Source organism: Micropterus dolomieu, linkage group LG08 (genome assembly GCF_021292245.1).
Source record: "Micropterus dolomieu isolate WLL.071019.BEF.003 ecotype Adirondacks linkage group LG08, ASM2129224v1, whole genome shotgun sequence".
In the NCBI taxonomy this organism is placed as follows: domain Eukaryota; kingdom Metazoa; phylum Chordata; class Actinopteri; order Centrarchiformes; family Centrarchidae; genus Micropterus; species Micropterus dolomieu.
This window is the reverse complement of record NC_060157.1, coordinates 29055270-29078034: the sequence shown is the minus strand read 5'-3', so window position 1 is coordinate 29078034 and position 22765 is coordinate 29055270. Positions and strand designations below refer to the sequence as shown.

At 41.8% G+C, this 22765-nt stretch overlaps 2 protein-coding genes across 3 annotated transcripts in view; one reads left to right on the top strand and one right to left on the bottom strand.

Annotated features, from left to right (window-relative positions):
- Positions 1 to 5797, bottom strand: part of agrn (agrin) — a 376177-nt gene extending 370380 nt beyond the window's left edge. The window contains exons 1-2 of the mRNA XM_046057305.1: positions 5353 to 5797; positions 3625 to 3886 (exon numbers count right to left, since the gene is read on the bottom strand). Coding sequence (XP_045913261.1) covers positions 3625 to 3886; positions 5353 to 5553 — 463 coding nt within the window. The 5' untranslated portion in view covers positions 5554 to 5797. The remainder of the gene's footprint in view (positions 1 to 3624; positions 3887 to 5352) is intronic.
- The window catches only part of LOC123975654 (serine/threonine-protein kinase mTOR), a 384954-nt gene that overhangs the window by 269095 nt on the left and 93094 nt on the right, over positions 1 to 22765 (top strand). The window lies entirely within an intron of this gene.

Sequence of the window (22765 nt, the reverse complement as noted above, 5' to 3'; positions counted from 1 at the left end):
GGGGGGGGGGGGGGGGGGGGGGGGGCTCTAACAGTCATCCCACATCCCAACCGCCCCAACCCGAGGAGCATTCCACAAAGCTGTCTGCTCTCCCATCATTAAGCGAGACCACCTGCCTGCAAAAAAGGACTCCCATCATGTTCTTAGCAAGCCTGGGTAACTCCATTACCAAGCGAGCCTCTGGACTGCTGTACACACATACAGTATCATAAAGAGTCAGCGGTATGTTGATCAGTAAAATGCTGCTCACTAACCAGTGAAGTACACTAGCTCCAGTCAGTATTACATATTTAAATAGATGCAGCACAAAGAAAGAATCTTTGATGCAGCTGTTGCATGACTATGCACTGACTTCTGACTGGCTCATCTCTCCTCCTATAAAAAGAGACGGAGACAAAAAAAAAGGACGGAGAGGAAGAGATCAAGACAGAAGGAAGAAACAGCCCTTTGTTGCTGTTTTTCGTCAGGGCCTTGAGGGAAGGACTCTGGCATCGAGTCATCAAGAGCTGAAACAAAAGCAGCTGATAAACAGAGCAAGGCAGATAAGATCCCTCCCTGTGCAGTCAACACTGCTCCATCAAGAGGGCTTCCTCTCTTCCAAACCCCCAACACCTCTGCCTTCTCTCTTTGCTCTCATTAATGCAGCATTGGAAAAGACGAAATGGAAATGATAATGAAACAGAGCAGAGTCGTCAGAGTCGTCAGAGTCGTCGTACCTCTTTAGAAAATCTGGAGGACAAGCCATTATGTTGAGCCTTGAATTGCCCCCACGACCCACTTTTACAAAACCAGGACTTTTTTGTTTCCAACGACACAGCAAATGTCCGATTCTGACACATTATCTGTCAACTTTGTGCACAGCACAATTGACTACGGTAACATTTCACTGAATGGTAGTTCAGGAACCAAACAAAGGAACAGATTCTGAGCCAAAAGCCCTTTGTTGTTGAACTTCAACAACGCAGGTTTGGTAAATTTTGAGTTGAAGAGTATTTTTGCTATATTTCTTATTTCAACCACAGAAGATGTTGGCAAGGGCGTCGGTTAGTAAACATAAAGCATCAGGAAACATGGGGCATTCTGTTGCACAGTAAAAGCTGTCGGCATTGTAAGTGTTTACTGGGATCTTGTAAACACTCCTCCGGGGAGGGCCTCTCAGCAGATGAAAGCCTGTAGCCAAGTGATCACACACGAACTGAGTGGCCCTGACGTGCCACCGTCCAGTGCGGTACGAGCACAGGAGTAGAAACAGTGTGAAGCATAATGCCTGAAGACATCTATCTTCATGCAGCACTGATCCAAACTCAGTGCCATAGCAAACACACCATCCCTCATGTTCTGTCCTCACATGTATAAAAAAAAAATATCTTGTTTTTCCTTCGTTCTACATCACTCAACTTATTATCCTTCGTTTGTGTCCTTCTCAAAACTCTGGGTAGTAAGGAGCTCGCACAAAGCCTTTTTTCTTCCACTTCAGACAATGCGCCTCCCCACCTAGCTCTCTGCCAGGCATTCCTGAGTCTATCCTAGCTATCGAAAATGTCAAGAATGAGGAGAAAGCAAAGGGGGGTGCAATAAGTACTGCGGCAGGTACAGTCTTGTCCCACAGTCTCCAGGGTAGTGGTTGCACAGAACGGATGGGATCTGATCGTCTTAATTAAAACTCTGCACTTGAACAAGATTCAAAGCTCATTCTCTACCGGATAAAGGCACGCCAGTTAATTATCGGGGCCATATTCGCTCACCAAAAAACAAATGACAGATTTCTTGGTGGGGCTGAACCTGACAATTGTCCCAAAATATTAAGTTTTGGACGGTCATTGCAAAACTAACTTTTTCCTGATGACTTCTTGAAGTATTTCCTTACCCGCTATTCCTTCAACTGTAAGCTGATATGAGAAAATCAGGTTATGTGAAGTACTATTCAAATACAAAGACCCAAAACAAAAAAGGGCACATTCTAGACAGTTTGTCAGAGCCAAGAAACTCCCTATCCTCAACAGGAGTCCAAAAAGAAGAAAAGAAGGCTGAATAAAAAGGTTAGCAGTGCAGTGTTTCGTGCCTGGACAGACAAACAGAAGAAGTTTTATGTGTGTGCCAAATGCAACTTAACACTGCAAACAAGCTTCATCCACTGGAACATCCTGCCACCCAGAACTCTTCAGAGGACCCAGAATATTAGACCGCACTACTCTAAAACAGTGATTGCCCCAGAAAGCTTTTAGGTGATTTGTGTTCCGATTCATTTGTTCACTTGTGCTCCCAGCTAGTGTAAGTGTTAGATTCAGACTTTGAACAGCTGCCAACATTGTCAAGTACCGGTAAAAGTTTCACAGAAGCATGCTCACTGCTCACTGGCATGGGGGCACAGGCTGCTACAGTCACGGTAGATGCTGAGATTTATTAGTCATGGATATATGGTTCGTCTCATAAGAGCCTGACAAATTACTTCTCAACCAAGAAAAGACTCAGAGAAACAAAAGTATTTAACTATTTCCAAGCTCTTCTGGTTTCGCAAGTCAATACAATGAACAACAAAAGTCTTTAAAATACCTTACTCATCTGTATGTTTTACCTCCCAAATTCAAAAGCTCCTTAAAATTATTGTTAAACCATTTTCGTGTGTGGGCAAGTTTGCTCCATCATTCCCTGCTTCTGCTTTGTCTCTGTGTAAAGAGTAATTGTATGTGTGTGTGTGTGTGTGTAGGGGGTTAAGTTAAAATGGTGGGAACATGTGAGTCAGTTGTGGAAAAAAAAAAGAAAAGAAAACATAAGTGTGGGAACCTGTAAAGCTCCCACATCGTGTGTTATGTGTATGTAAGTGTTAAGTAGTTTCACCTCTGACTTAATAAAAATGGCCCAACTATGAGGTGCAAAGGTCAGGACCAACCACTCAACCCGTGTCCTTCAGCTGTTAATCAGACAAACCCACGTCAAGGCTTTGTTGGGAAGGGCTGGAGCTTCCCCGTGGCAACAAAGCTCCTAAAATGACTCAGGTGTGCTTGTTTCATTGAGTTCTGAGAAACCTTGACACTGTGAGCCTGAGGCTGTGTAATTTCAGCAGCCATTGGTGTAAGAAATCCTTGTTGCTCTAAGTGATTTACAATTACTGTGAGTCTTCAAACCACAGCATGGATCCTACACTGAATTTCTCACATACACAATATCAAGATAAGCCACAGCAAACTGACTTAATAAATAGCAATTATGGTGAATGGAATTGTATTTATGCAGCACTTTTCTGGTCTATCGACCATTTAAAGCACTTTACAATACAGAGGCTGCCGTGCATGGTGCCAACTGCTCTTCAGGAGGTCCGATCCAAAGGGCTCACGATGATACTAAGCTCCCCCACAGACATACATTCACACACTGACAGCAAAGTCATCAGGAGCAATTTGAGGTCAAAGGACACTTGGACTGGACTGGGCAATCAAACCAGCAACACTGCAATTACTAGACGACCCCGCTCTACCACCTGAGCCACAGCCATCCATTATAAGCCCTGATAAACTTACAAACTAACTCCCATACATCATCATTCTTAGATGTTTTGGCCAACAACATGTACTGTATATTCCATCCCACGCTAAGGACATAGGTCTCATTCCATTCACCGCTTACCTTCCACGCAGTGCTCCACGTCCTCCAGGTTACGCAGGGTAATCCTCATCAGACTTGAGTTGAGCATAAGTTCGGTCTTGTGTTCTGGCCCCATGGACTCCGGAGCAGGGTTGAGAAAGAATATGCGAGTGTCACCCGTAGCTACCTGGTTGTCGCAGATCCCAGGGTTGCCAAACCCGCCGATCATCAACTTGTTGCCGCCATCCAAGAGAATATCGTGGTTGATGTTGGACTTCCCTTTCAAGTAACGCCACACCCTGACCTTTAGCCAAACAACAAAAGAAAGACAGTTTTACATCGTATTTTAATTATGTCGTAATGCATGGGGTGCTGTTAGAGAATTAGGGCCCCTGTATAACTCTGGGCTTTCTGACTAGATGTCCCTCACTCTGGTGTTTCTCTGACTTAATGTTCAAATATTTACCTGTGCTACCAAAAAATCTACCGACATTGCATGTAATAACAGTACTTCTTAAGTGATTATTTTTACTGGAATAAATCTTGTACCAAAGATCCAGATACAACATTTGTATCTAAAATACTGCATGCCCCCATAGATAGTGCATCACAAATGCAGCAAATGCTGCTTTATGACCACTCATAGGAAAGCTCGCCCCTTTTGCTACTTGTTAGGAGTCTTGTCTCATTTCAGCACTTGGTGGTGGTTTCCGTTTCCAGAAGGAGAGCAATGTGTGCCTCTAATCTACTCCACTCATTCAATGGGAGACGGGAAACAAGTGGGCACTGAGAAAAAGAGCAGCAAGAGAGCTGACCAAACACAAATTGTTTATTTTGACAGATTATAGAGTGGTCTACCACAAGTCCATGATGGTGCAAAAGTTAAACAATGAATGGCCATGGAATGAGAAGGGAGGACGGCTGTTTGCTTATTTGTGGAACGTTTTTGTCTTTTTCACCACGCACCATTATGTGGTCTGTTAGTCAGATACATAATGTTCTTTTGGCATTAAGAATATTGGAAATTACACTATCTGGTCTCTCACACACAGGTTTCATGTGAGTGACTAATGACAATGTAAGGCATCTTTACTGCTTCAGGCACAACTTGCAGAACTTGTCAGTACTCTCTAGTGAGAAAAAAAGCATTTTATTGTCTCTTACAATCTAATAACAGCAGCCTAAAACTCACATTTTATGTACTTCTTTAGCCACAAATCTCAAATCTCTAGTTTGGGATACAAGTGGCTGCATTTGTCAGCAATAACACAGAATAAATCATGATTCAGAATATCATCTTTGCCGGCACTGGCAAATGAAGTTGCATGTTCAACATTTGTGACTACAGCTACAGCAAGGGGCCGGTGAGGGGCCAGCATGTTTGGAATGATTACATGGTCGGTTAGGCCTTCCTTGTAGCTATGCAGCCTAATTAGTAAGTGGAAATCAAAAACACCATCTATCTATTTCTGTAGGCAAAGTGCATTCACTCGCGGTGCCCATGTAACCGCTGCCTGCCGAATGCCTCTGTATGAATGAGTTTGTAAATGTTTTTTCTTCAGGAAAGTTGTTGATACCTTTGAAAGCATTGGAACACAATTTGATGGCAATGGCCACCATTCGGTACATGGGGGCAAAGGTATTAAGTGATAATGTGTCTTCTAAAAGTCCACATAAAACCTAACGTTAGCTTTCGTCCAAGAAGCAGGTGTCTTTTCCTTGAAGCAATGCGCTCCTGCGGATATTTCCCTCGATTCAGAAATCACTTACCTTGCAAGAATATGTATTATGCACCGGGTCCATGTTAATTATTTCGTCCACGGTGCCGGTCAAAACTATGTTGGCCTCCTCTTCCCTGTCCTCCAAGTCTTTCTCCGGGCAACTTGCGGCGCATCGCTGCCACAGAGCCACTAGCAGCCCCGCCAGAAGCAGCGCTGTCCGGCTGGCCCGGAGTGTCCGCTGGGAACCCATGACCACCACACGGATTGTAACCCGAAAAGTAAACTTTCCTAAAATTTAATTTTACCGCCCGGGGCGTCCTAGAACAAATTCCAAACTCCTTTGAATATGCAGAATTTTTGCACCGAGCTTCCTCTCCACAACTTCCCTACGGACTACCAGTGTCTCTTTCAGTCTGCAGCCCTGTTCCCTGCATCTGCAGCCCGAGTTAAAATCCCTCTCTGCCACCGCCGGCTGGGAGACCAAGAGGGAAGAGAGGAAGGAGGAGGAAGAAGGAGGACTAGGCAGGGATCTTTCTCTCTTTCTCTCTCTCTCTCTCTCTCTCTCTCTCTCTCTCTCTCTCTCCAGGAATGCAACTGCACTTCTCTCTCTCCCTCTCTTTTCCTCTCTTTCACACACAACGCCCCCCCCCCCCAACGCACACACACACGCACACACGAACACACACACGCACACATTCTCAGTGACGCTCCAGGATTTGCATGCGATCTGAATTGCTGATCCCACAAGTGAGGGTGTAAGTGGGGGCCAGGAGGGCTGGAGGACTGCGCGCTGGGATGCCTGTAAAAAGACGCTGTCCAACGCCGCCCCCAGTTGGACAGACAGTGTCTTTACCTCAGGTCCCCTTCAGCAGCAACCCCCAGACCTTGCACATGCAGGAGCAGGCATTGTGCAGGATATGTAGTCTGATGCTGGCTACCTCTTGCCTAAAATATATCTTGTAGATGTCACAGGCAAAGCATATAGAGATTTACCTGAAAGAAATCACAGAAAGGAACACAACAAGCAGCAGGCTTAGGTTATAGACTTATAGAAGTTCTGGTTCCAAGTGATAGATATAAGTATGAGATTTCAAGTGTGAGTTTAGTGGTTTGATCATGAAGGTATTTTTGTGTCTTTTTAATGCAAGCAAAAAAAATGTTTTGAGGGCATATTTATCACACTGCAATCAAAAATCAAGTTCGAAATTAAATATAAACAGGCCTTTTTTGTGTCTCAAAAAGTTTTAATTGCTAATAGTAAAGTTTTACATACCTTTATATTTGATGACAGTGAATCCCATCCTTAAAGGCTTTAGCAGCAATTGTAGGCTACCACTAACATGAACATGAGTTACATTGACTTTTATAAGAATGTAGGCATGCTCTCCAGGGTCTTTCAAGCTCTGTTTCAAAATTCTGAAAGTCCTGGATGTAGTCTTTCAATTCAGTTCAGTGTGTTTCAGTTTTATTTATTTAGCACCAATTCATGACAGAAGAGAGAGTCTTTCGCCATTAAAATATGACAAACATTTATTGTTGTCTATTATGGTGATTATGTTGTTGGAGAATAAATTATCTGAAGTTAAACCTTTTGTTAAAAATGATTTCCGTACGTGGATCCACTTCTGTGGTTCCTGGCAGTGGTTGTACCCCACAACAGATTAGATGCTGCTCAGACAGTCAGCTTTAAAAGAATATTGGATCAAATATTCTCCTGATGGTTTTTTTTCTAATGTGGTCATGGCTTCCAGATATGACATTAGATGTAGAAAGGTCACATGAAAAAAAAAATGTAAAAAAAAGACATCACTTAGGTCTTACCATTTTTAAACTTGGGCTTTAGCTCCCAAACTTAGATCTATTGTAGGATCATAATTGCCTTAAAAATGTTCTTGAAGGTGACAAGGCTGTCAAAAACCTGGCTCCTCACTGTGATATGACTTACTAGAGGATATAACTGGTATAGAGCAACTAAGAACACTCTGGTCTATAGTTTTAATCTCTTCCAACCTTTAATAAATCTGGATCTTTGATTGTATTCATGTTAGGGTCTTGGACAACTGTGTACACCCAATGTAAAACTATCGCGTTGACTGAAAATCCTTGTAAAACTGAACTCAAAAGCTAAATAGGCAGATGCTAAACTCATTCTATATCATTTAAAGTTCCCCTTATATCATAACACTTCCCATGTTTAAATCTGTAAATGTTACCATGTGGCTATTTTGTTAGAGCTCCTATTTAAGAACAGACAGTTCGTAAATTTCCACTCCTCATAAGCTGTAATTTTAACTACCCTTCTATTCCTGGGAAAATAACAGGCTTGGTTTTGCACAGTTGCTAGAGAGGATATTTGCAGAAATTTGTTCAAGTAGGCCTCAGCTCTGACAGCTGAGTTGACCCAAATAAACTGTCTTTTGAATGAATATTGATATATTTTGCCAGTGCTTTTCATGTTCTTTATCCAGAAGAGGTGAGGATCAAATGCGGACAACATACTCTTCCCACGCTATTCCTCTGGGCAGGTAAAGTTAAATATTCAAACACAAATAATGTCTCAAATCAACAAACAGCATAATCTGTAATAGCATCAGGCCTGGAGCTTCTCCACTGAAAGTACACAGCAGACTGATTTTGTGGTTTGAAATAAGGTTTTTATTGGCTTTCACATTTAAATGAGCTTCATTTTATAGCAGTATTGACTAGTTTGAACAGCAGTACACCCAAATTCAAAAACATTTCTAATGTACTGTATGTTATTATGTATTATAAATTATTCTGTATTTTGTTGTCCCTGCTGTCATTTTTGATTCTTGTATTGTTTTTGTATTATTGTCTTTTGGGTATTATTGTCTTTACACTTATTAAATCACTTTGTAACTTGTTTTTGAAAAGTGCTCTACAAATAAAGATTATTATTATTATTATTATTATTTTTGGACCGAATCAGTTCTTCGTGGTTTTAGTAAACTAACTGTTTTAGGGTACAAAAATTCAATGGTATCGCCTTCTCAACACACTAATTACAGTATAATACACAAAATGGATGCCTCTGTTTAGTTAAAATGTTGGACTCTAATAGCCGTTTAGTAGTCCTAATATTTTCCTCATATTCTTAAAGCCGCACTAATCAAAATTTTATATCCTTTTTTTACATTTCAAATGTGTAGTGTGAAATTGTCACTATTTGTGGCAAAACCACCAATCACCCAACTCCGTGTTCATCTCAACATCTTTCAGCTCATTGTTTTGGTTTTTTGTCGCTGCAATCTGGTTCAATCCAACTCTCATCAACCCTGTTTTCTGCCGCAGCTGTTTTTAGGTACAACACTAAGTAAACCCACTGGACACGATCAGGCCAGCACAGCAGACAGCAGAAGGACAAAGTTAGTGACTAGCTGGTGAACATCAGCAGTTAGCAGGTAACAGCTTAACAATTATATATTTCTCTCAGGAGTTGGTTGAGACCAAAACAGAGCTTAAAGGCAACAGTGATTTGTTTTGCTCTTAACCAAAATCCCACAGAAAATGTATACATTTTTGAAGTAATTAACATTGACAATTAAATAAATTAATTTAAAGTACCTAAATGAAGGAAAGGTTGGGTCAAATATAGTGTGCAAATCTCATGCCGTTAAGTTTCTGCATCAGGAAAAGATGCTTGAGACACACATTGAGCACCACTGTACTGTAGACAATCAGTTGTCATGTCTTTCTCTGTGGAGATAGAACATGATAATGTTCTGTGATTATTGGAACATCTCTCATAAAAATAATTCCTCCCCACAGCAATTATTTCCTGACAGCCCTCCTCCTCCCATAAATATTTCAACACAAAAGTCCCAGAAAGTAAACAAGCTTTAACAAGCATTTGACTGAAAGAACACACTTCATAGGCTCTTTTGTGGATCAAAGAGTAGGCAGATGCAATCATAGTAGGTGATAAAGAGGACCTGGGGAGCAAAGAAATCAACCTACATTCCCTCACAGGGGATTTACTCACGTGTACTGAAAAAGATTGTGTATGTCTCTGCATGGACTTTTTTTCTGTTGTCAACTATTTCAATTTCACGCTCTTCTTTGTTAAAACCACAGATTGTTTGTTAAAGAGCCACTTGATGACTGTGAGGTCTAAGCAAAACTAGTTGGTCTATTTTCAATAATATTTAGCAAGACAAGGTCAAATCTGAAAATGTGAAATATCAGCATGAAATACTGGTTCTCAGCAGTCTCATACTGGCCGTAGCCTTAAAAAAAAACACAGCAGTCAATCTGTACTTTTCACAGTCATGACAGTGAATGATGCAGATGGAGTCTATTATTATAATCTATTTTAATAAGTTGCACTTGTGTGGATGGCTTACACAGAGGTGCAGCTGGAAAGAGTCAACTCTGTATTCAGACGTGTGTCATTGGAAAGAAAATGGTGTAACCTGAGAGGCAACATTAGCAGCCAAATTGTATGCAAAGCCCAGGGGCTGGGTTTCACCGAGAAGCAGCTGCGTTGCTGCACCCCTGTGTATCACTGCATCACGGTCAGAGAATCACTGTGCAGTGCAGTATCGAAAACCAATCCAACCTTTGGGCTTGTGTTCAAGTCATGTAAGTGATATCTTACAGTGTGTGCCACATAAATAATGCACCACTCCTGCTAAAGTTATTCAGCGCCTTGGCATTCAGTTTTGTTACTCTCTTTATCCTGATGGTGTATGTTAATGTCCTCTGCTTGGTATGTGCTTTAATGTTTTACATTGCTATATTCCATAATATGCAGGCACACTGTCCAACATGCAACACAAATACACAAAGTACACACATTACAGCATTATCAAACGGGGCAGTATCCAGCATTCCAGCATTATCAAACGGGGCAGCTGTAGCTCTTTTGTTTTTCCAGAGGACAGGCCCAGTCTCCTTTATCAGGTAGCCTATCAGCATGAGAACAGATGAGCGAGCCTTGCCTGCTTGCATTGATCTGCCTCAGACGACCACAGACAAAGTGTCTAATAGCCTGCCCCTCTCTTTGCTGTCTCGCAGTGCGACAGACCAAGCTGTAGATAAACTCATCTGGTGATGTGCTTACCTTGTGAAATGCAAGTCATTATGGCTGTGTTTGTCGTTTGCATATTTATAGAATGATGCAAGCGATTAGATGCATCAGTGAACTTCACATTGCAGTCTAGACCAGGTTGTTTCCAAACCACACAAAGTCCTCAATAATGTTAAGGTGCGTGGGCATCATACACATGTTTTTTGGAAGTTTGACTTGTCTCCTTCACAAAAAGGATGATTTAAGCTTATTTGTTTTAAGGGTCACGCATCTATTTTTATGTCTGGATTTGCTTCAAATTTGTACTGAACATGTAACTTAGCCCCCTACAACATGCAGAAATACATTTGCATGTGTATCAGGTTGAAGTCAGTGAACTAACAAACTATAACCAACTGTTATTATTATTATTATAGAACGACATACAGATACCATTTTTAAGAGAAAGTTACTTTTATTTCACTGAAAGAAAATAAACATAGATTCCTTTCAGTAAGCATTATTTGTCAAAAATAAGTGCATATAATTACATGAACCCTTTAAAGGACCCCTGGAGACTCAAGGACCCCTCCAGTGAGCTGATAAAATAACCTGAAGCCAACACTAGCCCTGGTTTCCTTCAATCTATCACCCCTTTCACATTAAAGCAAGGACCCTGGAAAGACATGTGTTCTGTTGGTTTGAAAGTTCTATACAAGGAGGAGCATGAGGGTTACTCCATGCAAACAAAAATCTAAATACACAGAAAATGCTTAAAGTCTTCCTCAGTTTTATGAAACAGAAAAGTGAGAGTACAGTCTGAATATATATCTATATTGGTTGGATTTCAAACTGTTGCAGTAAGATATAATTTCTGGAGCTGTTAAACCATCTTGGTAAAAGGTTCATCCAAAGTTAATTAGTTTCCCAAAAAGGTTCACTGTGTAATTCACAATAATTGATTATTTTTGTCCTAGGCATTGCATATTGTTTGCTGGACTTAAATAAATCCCAGATGTGTTTAATTGTGATGTTTAGGATGTATATTAAGCATTGAAGCAACTAGTGCTAAGCTAGTTTTGTTGACTTTTATATTCTTTGATCTGGAAAAGAAAAGTCTAATATTACAAAAACTTAGAGCATTTTATTTCTAAATGACATCTATAATCTTTCTCCGTACTGTATGTGCTTTTATGCTATGTGGAAAGTTCAGGGTGAAATTTGGTGCTTTCTAGTACCACATAATATCACTCCAATTGCAGCACTACTTTCCCAAAACAAACAGTAGAGGTAGAAGAGCTGCAGCAGAGCAGAGCTGTTTAGCTATCTGACAGTTTGCCAGATGGCCCTCTGCTTTGTGGCTTCAAGTCTAAACAGGAGAGGTGGTTTCACACCTGGTTTTATCCCTGTGCATTTAACTGGAATGTCAAATAGCTCAATGCCCCGTGGAGCCTCTCCCATTTCTGTTTTCTCGCTCCAGCTTTCTCCAGTCTGCAGTTTGAGGCTTTGAGCTGAGCTAAAAGTTTTTTTTTTTTTTTTTTTTGGTGTCAGCTGAATGAGCAAACGGGTAAATACTCACCATCTGGGAGCAATGGGGTGGACCTCTGCAAGCTCCTTCTTCTTTCTGTCTCTCATACACAAATTTGCAATGTCTTTTCAAGTGTTCATTTACAATACAAACGCTAGCCTTACGGTCCTTGAGGGTTTCCACCATCTTTAGTATCTATTTAATCTGAATGGATTGCCAGAGATAGAGTTGAGTGGAGACAAGATAAAGGAGTGTCAGTGAGGAACACCACGTAGACCGTCTGCCTCATTATAAATAGGGACACAGATAAAGGCCCCTCACTTCTTCATGTCACACATGCTGAGTGTATTGGCTCCTAGAGTGGATTTAGTGTGTAATGTTTCCACACAACCACATGATAAGTAAAAGAAACTCAGAATCTATCAAGGTCATAATTTTCTAAACCCATGGAATCACAAAAATCCCCAAAACTGGGGTTACCAAATATTAATGTGAAGAGTAATGTGCAAGTATAAGTTTCCTACAAATCATTATGTTGAAAACCAGCTGTGAACTGTTGGTAGCAGCGGATGATAGCGAGCTAGTTTCCATTACTATTAGTTGCTTTAGAAAACCTCTCCATCCATCTGGTCCCGTTCCCGCCCTACTCGTTTATGCAGAGTGGCCACAATTTACCAACGGCCATTTTGTCTAATGGATACCTTTTATTAATTGCCAGCTTGCCCTTTGGCAGGCGCTCGCCAGAGTCCATTAGGAAACGAGTCTACTGTGAAAGACCACAACCACGCCACTGCAGATGAATGGCAAAATCAAAACCTGTCTCCTGACTCCAAGTGATATAGTTGCCACTGTTGAACTGATTGGTATTCTTTCCATGGCTACTTCTGCTGTATGTAAAATGATATACATTTTGATGTGACTGCTCTACTACTACTACTCTAATTCACCATAATGTCTTCTCCTCTCTATTTAACATAGAATCTCACCATAACAACAGGATTACGTATAGGTAGACAGTTGCCTGTAATAGAAATACTGAGTAATGCCTTTGTGGAAACACCAACACCATGGTGGGACCGCTGTTCGCTGTTATGCTCTCTGATTAAGGACTTTTTGATGTACAGGAACTCAGTGTCAAAGACGATCCTCATTTCCATAAGCTGGCCTCGGGTTTCCCCTGCAATAGTGTTTGATGTACGTAGACTTCTTACCAAAGGAAGGAAACATGATCAATGGGTGAGTGTATGTGTGTGTGTGTCCATAGATACCCTTCCTAAATCAGGGAGCTGAGCACCGTGCCAGAAGACAAACTAAGCACTGTAACAAGAAAGTGCAGCATCATCATGTCTTCCTCTTCTGCAGACTTGGTTTAACCCAAAATGGCTGTCCAGTCGCATTAGCTAATTGAAAACTCTGTTGTCTCTGTGCCAATTTGAACTTTTTCGTCTGACCAGCTATGCTGATTCATTTCAGCCAGATGACCTAATCATTCACTGTAGAATACTTGTCTAGTTTGGATTCACCTGTATCCATCAAAAGGTTTTTATTGAATAAGTCATTATAAATATATATAATATATTGTGTTTGCATTATGTTACAGTCTACAGCTAAGCATATGAAGTAAACACGGAGTCATAAGTTAGTTTCAGTTCCATTTTATTAGGTTGCAAGTTTGAACATTGTTAATAGTTTATTGCAGTGTTGGGCAAATTACTCAGAAATTATAATGAGTTACTTTTACTTATTACTCATTTAAAAAGAAACAATATTACTTATTACTTTGTATTAAAATTAAATAGTCACGTTACTCGTTAAGTTACAATTACTTTCAAACACCCCACCCCATCCTTAAAAGTGATGGAAAAGCTGTTTCCGTCACAGCGCATATTAGAAATGAATCCACTTTACTGGAACAATAATTACAAGCAGCCGAACTGAAAACACTGCAGCCTCTCAGACCAGAGGAAGCTGGATTGTAAAGGCTATGGATATAGGCCATTTAAAAATAATAAAAAACAAGTAGGTCCCTCCCGACATTTTAGCTAATTGCGTATTCATTACAGCCTCATTGAATATGATTTTTACGAAGCATATAACGTTTTTAAGGCCACTCTGAGATAAAATAAAATCAAGCAAGTGTCTCGACTTCCGAACTAAAGTTACTGTTTTGCACATTCATTCATAAGAGAAGTATTCAGTGCTTCTACCAAACACAAAACGTTGCTTAACTCCACTCTCTCCTGCCGAGTGGTTGCTTCACTGGCAGCAGAGTTTCTTTCTACAGGCTTAAGTTTCACGTTGAGGTGCTGCTTTAGCAGATTCTTCGACACAAAATTGTTCGAAAATCAATGTTCAATCAATGTTCTACCAAAGCGCTTTTGCCCCCCTGACTGTGCGTGTATCCTGTAGTGTTTGAATACAAAAAACCTGTCTATAGTAATAGGGTGGTCTTGGGTGACATCACTGGGCCAAACCAAGAAGAGGGTTTTCTTTTTTTATAGAAATGTTTCTTTTGGTTGTTTTTCGGTTGGTCTAAGTAAATGTGTGAAGATCGCTGACCTGTTTATGAGATAGTGGGAGAGGAGTGAACTGATAATCAAGTTCCAAATGGTAAGGGATTGTTACTGTAGTAAGGTTTTGTAGCAGATCAACCTTCATTAGAAAGGGATGGGGTGAATCAGTTTGGGTGTAAATTGAACACCCTATTTAAACAGTGGGATGTTTGCTCCCAAGGGAGAAAGAGGTGAGGCTGTGCTGTGGCAAATATGTGCCTTTTGCTAGGTTCCCTATGCATTGAGCCAGTTATTTTCCTTAAGTCCTTGTGTTTGTTTGAGTTATCTGTGTACTTCAGACTACTGTAAATAAAATGATAAGCTCTGGGAACACAAGATGTCTGAGTCTGTCTACCTACCACCTTCATAGTCACTCTGGCCAGGATACACTACCACATTTGGTGGCAGTGGTGGGATGGCTTGCCAAGGGGTGCCCAGTTCCGTTGGATGTGTGAGGGACACCTGCTTGCGTGAAGTGCATTGATGCACTTCCCGAAGGAGAAGGCAGTATGATGGAGTGACGTCACCACAGTTGAGAATGCACTTGAACTGCCAACACGCCTGGCTCTTTGGCTTTGTGGTCAAAGTAGCATGTTTGGTACCTTGTAGACCCTTGTTCAAATCTGGGCAGGGTGACTGCTCTCGCCCTTTGTTGCATACTACCATAGCTATCCATTAAATGACACCATACAGTATAAGCCTAAATTAGTTTTTTATACCATGTTACATATATAGCATAAAGAAATGCAAAGAAATAGTGGGTGGCTCATTTTTTAAAATTTGATTTGAATGAATTTCATCAGTGTCAACAATGGATTTTATTTTCATGTACCTGCCAGCCATGGAGGCTAAAACAATTTTGCCACAGGTTTTTTTTAACACTCCTGTAGTTTAAAATTTTTTTGTTTATGTAGTTTTGTAAAAAAATTTTACAGCAAAGCTGCTGGAACCCTATTGTTTTTTTCTGATTTTTCCTTCTTCCTTCTTTTTCTCCACTAAAAGTGTTTGGGCAGCAAAAACTGCTGAATGAAAACTCACCAAAATTGGCACGTAGGTTGCAAAATTCACCCACTTCTCAGGAAAAAAAAATTGGCCCTCATAGACCTCATGGTGGCGAATCTACTTTGCGTTTTTGCTATTATGCACTCTATATTTTTCAGAATATGCTAATTCAATTAATATCTATATCTCCACAAGTCTTTCTTCAAATGCTACCAAAATCAACACAGACATTCTTTGGATGGCCAATATCAAGTGTCGCAAAGGGTTTTTAGATCGGTCTAACAGTGAGTCTGCAGCAATATTCAGTATCTTGCTATAACTTCTACAGTATGCACAACACTTTCTTTTTTGCTCAGTTTTGGATCAAATTTCCAGCTTTTGATTTGGGCAATGGTCCAACACAATCTATGATTACTCTCTCAAATGGCTCACCCATTACTGGAATAGGGTTAAGAGGAGCAGGGGCGATCGACTGATTGGGCTTTCCAGCAACTTGACAGACATGGCAAGTACAACAATTATTGACGACATCATGTTTGAGTCCTGGCCAAAAGAAATGCTTAAGAACTCTGTTATAAGTCTTAGTGACCCCCATGTGTCCTGACCATGGATGGTCATGAGCCAAGGTGAGTACCTGGGAACGATAAGTTGTAGGCACAACAACCTGGTAAGTCACATTCCAGTCCACTTCCCCCGGAACCGCATTAGTCCAGCAACGCATCAGCAGGCCATCATCAAGAAAGTAGGCCACTTTCCTCCTTCTTGCTTCTTCCTGGCTGAGAACAGAAGTTAGACATTTCGAAAGGGTGGAATCACCTTGTTGTGCTGCGATGAACTCCTTCCTGGTGGCTGGGAGTTTCAAAGCCACAGGAGAAGAGGATGTTCCGATCTTAGGCATCTGTATCTCAGGCTGACCTTTAGGGTTGGTCTTTACTGCATCAGAAAAGTCTTTGGTGACTAGAAAAGACCATATTTTTTTGATAGGGCCCTTGTAACTACACAAGCAGGAAAAATGTCAGGTATGTGTGTCGTGTTTGACTCAAGGTTTGTTTCTGGGTTATCTAGTACCTCAGGCACTGGCATAACCTTGCCCCCAGCGAGGTCATTGCTCAGAATGAGGTCAACACCTTTGATGGGCAAGGCAGGAAGGACAGCAACATTAAACAGTCCACTAACTAGATGAGACTCAACATGTACATGATGCAACGGAGCAGGGATGAATCTCATTCCCACACACTGGACAACTGCACTTGACTGACATGATGATTCAGATGACAAAGGTAAGATTCCCTCCCTAATAATGGACTGTGAGCCACCTGTGTCCCTAAGAATAATTACCGGCAGACGATCTTTTGGGTCTCCAGTTAGTGACACAAAGCCTTCTAGACTGAAGGGTTTAAAACAGGGATCAATATCATCCGGTGACTCTTTTTCTGACAGTGGTTTAGTATTAATTAAACCCATGCCTTTTGACTGTGAAATGCTGGGCTGAGTACGTTTATGCTTTAAAGATAAACAATCAGCAATCACATGACCCTTCTTGTGACAGTAGAAGCATTCTCGGTCACCACGTGGAGGTGACTGTGGCCCCCTCGCCTTTTCAAAAGGAGGATGGCCAGGGTTAAGCTTCTCATGTCGCGGGCCTGAACCTCTGTCTGGACGAAAGGAAGACACAATACATTCTTGTGAGTTAACACAAACTCATCAGCCAAGACTGCTGCCTTAGACAAAGAAGTCACCTTTTGCTCATTTAAGAACGCCACCATTTTCTCCGGTAAAGCATTCTTAAAATCTTCCAACAACATTAACTGTCGAAGGGACTCAAAATTATCCTTGACTTCATTAGCAGCACACCACTTATCAAAGAAAACCCCCTTTTCACGTGCAAACTCAGCAAATGTTTGGCCACTGGATTTTTTGTGAATCCTGAATTTTTGACGATACTCTTCAGGTGCACGTTCATAAGCACGCAAAATTGACTCTTTAAGCACATCGTACTGCATGCGGTCAGCTATTGATAGGGAGGAGACAACCTCTTGTGCTTTACCCACCAGCTTGCATTGAAGCAAAATAGGCCACATGTCTTTGGGCCAATTTAGTGCAGTAGCAATCCTTTAAAAGGCAGTAAAATAAGAGTCAACTTCGGACTCTCTAAAGGTTGGTACTAACACAATGTTTTTAATGACATCGAAACTTTGTTTTCCAGGGACTGTCTGCAAAGTACTGATTTCTCAAATGTAGGTGGTAATGTATGACCAGCAGAAATTTTCATGGCTTCCACATCAGGCTCCCGTAATTGATTGATTTCTTTGTCAACCTCCAGCTTGCGCAGCTGTAATCGAAGCTCATAATCTGCTTTATGAACCATCTCCTTTTTCTGCGCCTCCATCTGAAGGCGGGCTAGGCGAACCTTCAGCCTGGGATCTGCGCTGGATCCACGGACCTCTGGGGAGAAAGGATCAAAACGAGGCAAGGTGGCAAGAGGAGCCTCGTGCTCATCTTTGCCACCCAACGGTGTAGCCACAGTTTGCGCCTTCTCACTATCAAGGAGAGGGGGAACCCCTGGTACAGCAGAGAAAACATCGTTAGGGGAGACCCCTGCCCCTGGCTGGGCAGAGTCAACAGGGACCACAAGGACATTTAATGCAATCAATTTTCCCACTATTGTTCCTAATTTCCCTTTTAACACCATACTTCTGAACAGAGATGTTAAAATGTGTTGCAATACACAGTAAATCATACTTCCGACAAGAATCAATTTTGTCAAGAGTGGGATTTTTTATAAAGTCTTCTAAATCAAAACTCATTTCAACTACAAGGTGTCAGACATGTTACCACAGTTTAATACAACAGCACACCATCACTTAATTTGACAAATCACCCACTGCTGTGTACAGCAAGAAAGCACCTGAGTGTGATGATAATCATAAGCAAACCCCCTGGTACCTGCCTAGCTTTAACTAAAACCTATGTATCTTCTGAGACATACCGGGCCCTGAATCTTCAGGTCAACAGCACTCAGAAACTACACTTGCAGTTTACTCACCAAGAACAAAAGGAACACAGCAGCCGACAACTTAAACCAACTAAAGATTAGCTACAAAATCCAGAAAAAAAAAAAAAAAGAACAAAACTCATCCAGTTGAAAATAGAACCCAGACGAGCCCCCAATATGTTACGACCCTGGCTCAAGGGGTGCAACATAAAAGAAGTGCCGATACGAAGAACTCAGCAGATGAAAGTTTATTCAACCAGTTACAATGTGTAACAAAGGGCTGTGGTACACTGCTGCTACAAACAAGGCTGATTGCATGGGGTGAGAGACCAAACTCTTCTAGGGTGCTCCTTTTATTTTGCATGTTCCATCCTGGTTGGCCAGCTCCAACCTCTTTTGGCCAATGTGCAGCTCGGCCAGGCTGCACAGGTGTGAGCCAGTCACCCATTCAACACCTGAGGAGAAATTAGTGGGGGAGGAAAACAAAACAAAAACAGGCCTGCTTGGCATGTAACAATCTGCATCAGTTATTCATGTCTGGCTTTGTTTCCTGTTTTGTCCTAAGTATCCCTAGTGTGTTTCAACTGTTTGTTCTCAGCTCATTTCCTTCCTGTCCTTGCCGGATTGTCTTCTTACTTGTTTCATGTTGTTCCTGTCTGCATCAAAACATATGTCCAGCGACAGGAAAACGCTGCCGTAAGTGCAATAAGACTGGCCTTTTCGAAATTAAGTGTGAGACTAAGCTTCTGGGGGCAGTAAAAACTACAGAAACTGATGTGATGAGGGCAGTGCCTTCCCCAACACCCACTTCCGAGAAACACTACAGTTTTTGTCACAAGTCCTGGTGAAAAGCTTGCAATTTGCAATGGCAAATTACTGACTGACTTTGTGAGACATGGACAGAAATACAAATGTTGGATATATGTGATTGCTGGCCCATTTACTACTAATCTGCTTGGTCAAAAAATGGCAACTAAAATGGGGCTTGTACGCAGTGTATATGGACTTAAGTCATTTGAGGATGTTTTTGCAGACATTGGACTATTGAACTTTACTCCAGTGAAAATTGAGCTCCAGCCGGATGCTCAGCCCTACAATATTACCACACTGCGTCGCAATCCCTCTCCCCATCCTGCCTCAAGTGGAGGACCAACTGGAATGGATGCAGTCTTTAGGCATCACCAAGGAAGTGAAAGAAGCTATTGACCGGTGTGCTCCCATGGTGCCAATGATTAAAAAGAACAAGAAACCCAGAATCTGTGTGGACCTAACTAAACTTAACAAAGCTGTGAAATGGGAGAGGTGTATCCTGCCCACTCATCACACTTGAAGCTCTCTGGCGCGACACTATTTTCCACTATTGATGCCTCAACTGGATTTTGCAAACACCGCTTAAAGCCAGTTGCAAGTGGCTTACAACTTTCATTACACAAGTGGGCCGTTTCTGTTGACAGGGGCTTCCCTTCTGCATTACGTCGGCGGCTGTAAAATTTCAGGAAAAGATGAGGACCCCCCAAAGACACTACTATGGTACTGTGGTGGTTATGGATGATATCCTGGTTTTCAGTAAGGACAAAAAAGACCATGATCATAACCTCAGTGCAGTTATGGAAACCGTTAAAGCTTCAGGACTAAAACCAGGAAAAATATCAGTTTGGAAAGTCTGAAATCCAGTATTTTGGACACATCACTGGGAAAATCGACATCAAGCCCGACACTGAAAAAGTCAGAGCCATCACAGAACTGCCCAGCCCCACTAATGTCACAGAGCTACGCCAGATGATCGGGATGATAAACTACTTGGGCAAGTTTCTCCCTGACCTTTCAACCGTCATGTACCCCATTAACAGTCTACTGAAAAAAAATGCTGTGTGGATTTGGGGAGCAAACGTTTGAACAAGTGAAAACCATGGTGCCCACAGCACCGGTTTTGCCATATTATGATGCAACCAAGCCAACAGTGGTTAGTGCTGATGCAAGCAAGGGCTCTGTATCAGGATCAGGGACATGGACTCTAGCCAGATGCCTTTTGATCACAAACACTGACTGAAACGGAGAAACGATATTCTCAAATAGAGAAATAATGCTTGCAAGTGATGTGGGCGGTTCGAGATATACATACAAGGCATGGGAAAGGTCTACTTGCAAACAGACCATAAGCCGCTGGTCCCTTTGATAAACTCATATGACCTTAACAAGCCACCTGTGAAATGCCAGCGGTTGTTAATGCACCTGATGAAGTTCAACGTTGAAGCTGTTCATGTTACAGGAAAGCAGCTCATCGTGGCTGATACTTTGTCACACTACCCCCTGCAGGACAGACATCTGACACAGACCACGATGTTAAAGCTTATGTACAGGCAGTGATATCAACAAGACTGATAACTGGTGACAGATTTGAAATCATAAGAGAGGCTACCAGCGAGGATGCTGACCTTCAGGCAGCTAAACTCACACAGGCTGGCCTGCAGAGTTATCACAAATACCACATGCTCTGTAAAAATTCCATGCTGCCAGAGCTCACTTGTCAAAAGTTGAGGTACTCTTTCTATACGAATTGTCATTCCCCTCCCACTGCAGAAGAATGTACTGTCTCAGGTACACAAATTTCATCAGGGCCTCACTAAGTGTTGTATGTCTGAATGGTGGCCAGGGATTGGTCGAGGCATCACAGAGATGGTTAAAACATGTGCGTTTTGCCTGAGGAAAAAACCTACTCAGAAGAGAGAGCCATTGCTAACCACGGCGCTGCCACATGGACTGTGGCAGAAAATTGCAAAACAATACCCCGGGGTGGTGGATTACAATTAACGTGAAATTGAGATTGCACACCTGCCTACCATGAGCAGTCAATAAGGCTGGCTCGTCTCCTACTTTACCTGATGCCCATGGCAATGCAGTTCCTGCAGTTCCTGCAGTACCCCTCAGCCCAAGTTCCACTCCAAAGAGGACACTGGCAGGAAGAGCAGTTAAAACTCCTGGCAGATTCCTTGTCTCCTAGCACATCAGCTGCTAGCTACCAGGCAGGCATTTGGCCTGGCTGAATGCCTGCCAGCCTGCTCCTTCACCGGTCTTGTGCCGAGCTGCACATGCTGGCCAAGAATTGCACATACGGTGCCGTTCCTCACGGATCTATTCCAAGTACTGTTAAAAAATATATAATATTCTCTGTGTGGTTCATCAATGGTGATAAATGATTTGAACGTCCCACGACTCAGCACAACAATTTCACAGCTGGTGTTCTGTCTCTTTTCCTCTTCTAGGACTATATTTATTCACAGCATTATATGTTGATATGTATATCATAATAGGCTGTATCATAGGCGTTGCTAGACCCTTTTTACTGGGGCACGTGCCCCTGTATTCATGCGCTGTGCCCCACGAACATGGTCAAGACCGATATGCATCGTTTGTCCGGTCAAGTTAGCAATAATAAATACACAACGTCAGGTTACACTTCTACTGGTTAACGTTTTGAAACATTGCAAAAAAACGAGCCAAAGGATGAAGAGGCACAAGAAGAGAAAAAACAGAGTGACTTTAAGGGAACAGCAGTCAGGTAAACTTGTGTTGTCTCCTCTCAAAGTCTGATGTCAGTACAGTAACAGTAATGTTAGGTTAATGCACAGCTGCAGTGACTCTGAGCAGTGCTTCTTTGTCTATCTGTGTTTTAGCTGCTTTCTAGCTTTTGTGTCTGAACAATTCTGAAGTGAAATACAAATTATAAATTAATTAATAATAATTAAAAATAATTAGTTAATAAACTGCAGCTCGGAAAATATAACTGTATCACGTGTGAACATGCACGAAATGAAACTCGAGCATTCCAATAGAAACATTAGTAGGACCAGTCCAAACCCGGATGTGATGGCACTCTTCATAGGCGCACATCTTTTTCAAACAAGACAGGGATTACAGTGGGGGAAATAAGTATTTGACCCCTTGCTGATTTTGCAGGTTTGCCCACTTACAAAGAATGCAACGATCTATAATTTTAATCATATGTACATTCTAACAGTGAAAGACAGAATCCCAAAGAAAATTCCAGAAAATCACATCATATGAATTTATAAAAATTGATGACCATCTGATGAGGAAAAACAAGTATATGACCCCCTGGACAAACAGCATGTTAATATTTTGTAGAAAAGCCATTATTGGCCAGCACAGATGTCAAACGGTTTTTATAGTTGGTGACAAGGTTTGTGCACATTTCGGCAGGGATGTTGGCCCACTCCTCCCTGCAGACAGCCTCCAAATCATTCAGGTTCCGAGGTTGTCGCCTGGCAACTCGAATTTTAAGCTCCCTCCAAAGATTTTCAATTGGATTCAGGTCTGGAGACTGGCTAGGCCACT